The sequence below is a fragment of the Macadamia integrifolia genome, chromosome 5, assembly GCF_013358625.1.
Source record: "Macadamia integrifolia cultivar HAES 741 chromosome 5, SCU_Mint_v3, whole genome shotgun sequence".
Lineage (NCBI taxonomy): Eukaryota > Viridiplantae > Streptophyta > Magnoliopsida > Proteales > Proteaceae > Macadamia > Macadamia integrifolia.
In genome coordinates, this window is record NC_056561.1 from 35,689,523 (window position 1) to 35,694,147 (window position 4,625).

Consider the following 4,625-nt stretch of genomic DNA (forward strand, 5'->3'; position numbering starts at 1 on the left):
TTTTTTAAACCAGGTTATTGAAATCCTCAGTCCAACTATGAGTCCCCTTGACTGATCTCAGTCCAATAGTTCAGTTCAGTTCTGCCTTGATTTAGGGCCCAACTTAGGATTAGGGTATCTCAACCCAAGCTCTATTTGGGTTAAGGGCAGGCCAGGGTGGGTTATGGCGGACAGGACCAAACTTGTACCTAGGGGTGTTAATCGGTCGGTCTGGCTCGGTTTTGGTCCGGGTTGAGTCGGTTTTGGTGTGGGAAAGTTGAAACCAAAACCGAACCAATAAGGAAATTCTGGTTTCGGTTTGGTTTCGGTTTTGGTGCGGTTTAGTTTCGGTTTCTTAAATCGATTTGTAACCGGGTTGGTTTTGGTTTTTGGTCTAGTTTGGATTCGACTTTCCGTACAAATGTATATAAAACTATGCAAATTTTGATTTTTTTTAATGAATTTTAGAGTGTTTCGGTTTCTTACCGGTTTGGTTTCGGTTTCAGTTCGGGTTTTGAGCCGGTTTCGATTTGGTTTCGGGTTCATCCGGTTTTCGGTGTGGTTCGATTTGGTTTTGGGGTTGCAATACTCGAAACCGAACCAAACCGATAAGTCTTCGGTTCGGTTCGATCCGTGTTGTTATCGGTTTGATCCGGCCAATTTTAACGGTTCAGTTTAGGAATTGACACCCCTACTTGTACCCATTATCATCATTATTATTATTATTATTTTAAAGGAAAATGTTCTAACATTCATGGGAGGATGCCTTGATTACCGTTATTCTTTTTCTCTCTCTCTCTCTCTCTCTCGTTTTCTTACATAAAATTATCTTGTTGCTTTCTTAGATGCAAAAACATTTCATCCCACACAGGGTTTGTAAACCATAATCGAAATCTAGATTGATTCAATCTGGTTTCAGTCCGGTCGAAATCCAAATCTTTTAAAAAAACCCTAAAATCATCTTGTAAATGTTAGGGACTACTGATCATGGTTTCGGTATCGGTATCGGTATCGATTGAGATCACTTAGGGGTAAACCAGTAAAAAACATAGTATTTTTCCTGAAAAGCATGGGGCACCGATATATACCAATCCTCTCTGCATATCGGCAAAAACCCTTCTCCTGTACTCTCTCTCTACCTCGCGTTCTCAATTTTGAGCGCCAAAGTACCGTTAGAGACGAAGGGGCAGTTTTGTAGTTTCTCATAAACAAATCAAGTCGGTTCTGGCAGGGCGGGCTCCTCTCTAGTCATTTGAAAGCACTGGTGTTCATAAAAAGCATATCCCACGGTTCCCACCACAACCCTCGGCATTGTTTCACGCCTTCACCAGTACTTTCAAGTGATTGGAGAGAATTCATGACCATTCCTCAAGCAATCCTCCTCCATTGTATAAATAGGCACAATTTACCAATTTTGCAAGCACATTTGGAATTTGCGAACTGCGAAGCACGAACTGTGAACTTTTCAGTAGCGCGGGAATTTCCCCATCAGAGGAAAACGTTCCATGGAGGCTTCCACCACTCAAATCCTTTACCAAAATGTGAGTTAAAACTCATTTTTTCTCTTCTGCAAATACGTTCTCTGATTGTTCTTGTTCTTAACCTGTAATTTTTCTTTTTCTTTCTAGTTAATCTCCTCTGCCATCCAGAGATGCCGGATCGCTGAAGATCTTTGCAGATTATCCGTTGTTCTTAAACGCATTCCCGACTCCGATCCTCCGCTCGTCAGAATCTCATGTAAGGAACCTCTTGTCTGTATTTGTTGAGATTTGTGTCTATGCTTTCCCTATTTTTTTTTTCTTAATACTTTGTTCTAGAGATTAGAGAAACTTTAGTAACTTAGCTACGCATTGATTTAGAATGATCAAGGAATTTTTTGTTAAGAACTTATTTTCTAGAAAGTTCACGGTGTTCTAGAAGTGTTAATTTTCCCGATCCCATGAAATGAATAGAAACACATGCGGACCAAGCAGAAGGTGTTATTGTATTCTCATCTGGCGGCAAATATAAATTTCCTGACGTGCATTCGATGAATACATTTGGAACTTACCTCTTAATTCAGAAATCCTAGGGTTTACAGTCAGTAGATGCTATGGCCGCAAGATCATTATATCGCTTTGTAGCTGGAAGATTTTAAAGAGCATGGAGCCATTTTGAATGGATCATGAGTTTATATCACTTTGTAGCTATAAGGTTTTAGAGAGAATAGAGGCATTTTGAATGGATCATGAGTTCTGTAAATTTATGAAAATATCTTCCCTTCCATATTTGTCAGTTTCAGATACTGGCATTGGGAGCTGCTTGGAAGAGTTTCAAAACTTGAAGTGCCCAAGGAATATCGTTTCTGACGAGAATTTTGGTATGTGAGAATTGATTGAACGTTATTACAATATTTATTTTCTCTTTGTTGTTGATCTGAATCATTGGATACCGTTGGTTTGCAATCACATGCCGTTTAAAAAAAAAAAACATTGATCCCATCTGGCACACTGTCTTGCATTCTGGAGGAATATGAGTGGTCATCACTCGTCAAAAGTGGTTGAAGCCACCTCCTAATAAATAAGCTAGCAAATTCCCAAAGGGTGCTTCTTATTTGATGCTGCATATTGGAACTGGAAAATGATTGCCCGTCTCTGTGATAGATAATATGTTTGTTAAAGGCGCAAATCATAGAAATATATATTTATGCCCCCACATCCGGAGAGACTCTAGGAACTATTGTATGTATTCATATGGAATATATGTCCCATGATTAGGGTTGATCAAAGCCATGAAATAGAAGGAGAAACCTCTTGCTTTTGATGTGTCTCGAAAACAATATCAATTGGGTAGTCATAACTATCAGATGAGCAAACCTCTTATGCTGAAATGCTGGCTGTAGTTTCAAGACTTCAACCTTTCAACATTACATAGTACATGGTTGTTTGTATCCTTGGGTAGGATTTATTTCCATACCAAGTCGAAAAGCCTCCCATTGATATGGTGTTGATGTGCATTTGCAGTGAAGTAAAACTTTTATGCATAACTGCAAAGCTACTTGTGCAAATTGTTGAAGAAACTGTGGATAACTGGGCCAGAGGTCTTTTGATCTGTAGATGCATAGCCGGAATGTTTTTGAATTATTATTTATTCTATAGTTCAGAAGCAAGATTAAACAAGTTCCTTAATTTTTTCATGCAGATGGAGTGCTTTCCATCACAACTACAAGTAAGTTTTTCTTCTTTATAGTATTTGCATTGGTCTCATGGATTATTGTTCAGTTCAAGAATACAAATTGTCAGAGCTACAGTTTTCCCGTGCCACAACCGAGACTTCTACAGATAGTTGCATCACATTATTTCTGCTTCATATAGATCAAAATTTTGTAGTTGCAGGCTTACGCTTAGTGGGCACCATTCCGGTTTCCAGAATTAAATTAAGTCTCCACCCAATTGTCTCAATTTCTACCATTTCATGCTTGTCTTTTTGTAGAGATTCTTGGCTAGCACACCTAACAATTTTCCGAGCGTTTCTTCTAATAGCTAAAGCTCAAACATGCGCAGCAGAGTAGCTGGTAATGAAAGTAATGGCCATAAAGTTCTTTCATATACTTTAGATCTCAAGCTGGATAACTGAAGGCTTCAGACTGATTGCTAGCACAAGCCTTTTGACAAACCCATTTAAAACAAATCAGGGGGAAGAAAGAATGTGGCACATTCAAAAAGGATTTGATGGTTAACTGAAAATACATGACCTAAATAAGAATTCTTGGACTGAATATCTCAAATGCAGCAAACTAAAATCAAACATGAAATTTCTTTTTTCAATCCTCTCTCTCTCTCTCTCTCTCTCTCTCTCTCTCTCTCTCCAGTTTTCCACCATTATTTGTGAGAAATTTCAGGCACATGTGACTCCAAGATTTTTCACTACCATATGAATTTAAAGGAAACTGTAGCTGCAAGAAAGCTGACAAGGTTACCTTCAACCCCTAAGAATGGTGCAAAATTCAGGCAAGCATCTTCTGAAACAACACTTAGGTAGTTGCTTTCTCAAATTTTCTCCCTTGCAATCAGTTGGCAATTATTCTTCTCCCTCTTTCAGTGGAACTGAAGTATGTCTGTCCACTTGTGAGAGCATTGCTGAGTTAACAACAGGGATCACTCTCTTCTTCCAAAAGGTTTGGCTCACTCCATTATGGGATCCAAAATTGGTGCATCATCTGCCTAGTTCAGCAGGTTTTATTTAGCCATTTAAACAATCCATGTGCCTCAACATTCCCACTCATGCAAGTGTGCATGCGCACCCCCCCCCCTCACACACACACACACACTAGCAGGCAGATTATATGTGAGGTCGTATAACTACTTATGTGAAACAAATGAGGACGAAAGATAGGGGTATTAACTGTGAATTTGTTACTGGAAGCAATAAAAATACTGGGGGGTTAATTCTTAAATTATGCACCCTTCATTTAGGTGGTGAAGCTCTATGAACGGTCAAATTGTCTGGATGGTTTAATCTCTAGACTAGACACCAACAAAAAGGGAACTGTCTCCTCAACTATACTTACTTCTGATGTTATTGTAAGCATTGTGACCTTCGTAACTAACAAAAAGAAGTTAATGCAAGAAAACGCTCAGAACCTAATTTCTACTGGGAATCAGGAA

At 39.0% G+C, this 4,625-nt stretch overlaps 1 protein-coding gene across 2 annotated transcripts in view; it reads left to right on the plus strand.

Moving 5' to 3' along the window:
• The window catches only part of LOC122080284 (type 2 DNA topoisomerase 6 subunit B-like), a 7,123-nt gene extending 2,520 nt beyond the window's left edge, over positions 1-4,603 (plus strand). Inside the window, exons 2-7 of one of the 2 annotated variants that reach the window (XM_042647236.1) lie at positions 1,378-1,520; positions 1,608-1,716; positions 2,255-2,338; positions 3,160-3,186; positions 3,860-3,968; positions 4,060-4,596. In XM_042647236.1, coding sequence (XP_042503170.1) covers positions 1,485-1,520; positions 1,608-1,716; positions 2,255-2,338; positions 3,160-3,186; positions 3,860-3,968; positions 4,060-4,204 — 510 coding nt within the window. In that variant the 5' untranslated portion in view covers positions 1,378-1,484 and the 3' untranslated portion in view covers positions 4,205-4,596. Of the gene's footprint in view, positions 1-1,094; positions 1,521-1,607; positions 1,717-2,254; positions 2,339-3,159; positions 3,187-3,859; positions 3,969-4,059 lie in introns of those variants that run through there. The other variant, XM_042647237.1, reaches the window with a different exon arrangement.
• Positions 4,604-4,625: the final 22 nt, after the last annotated feature.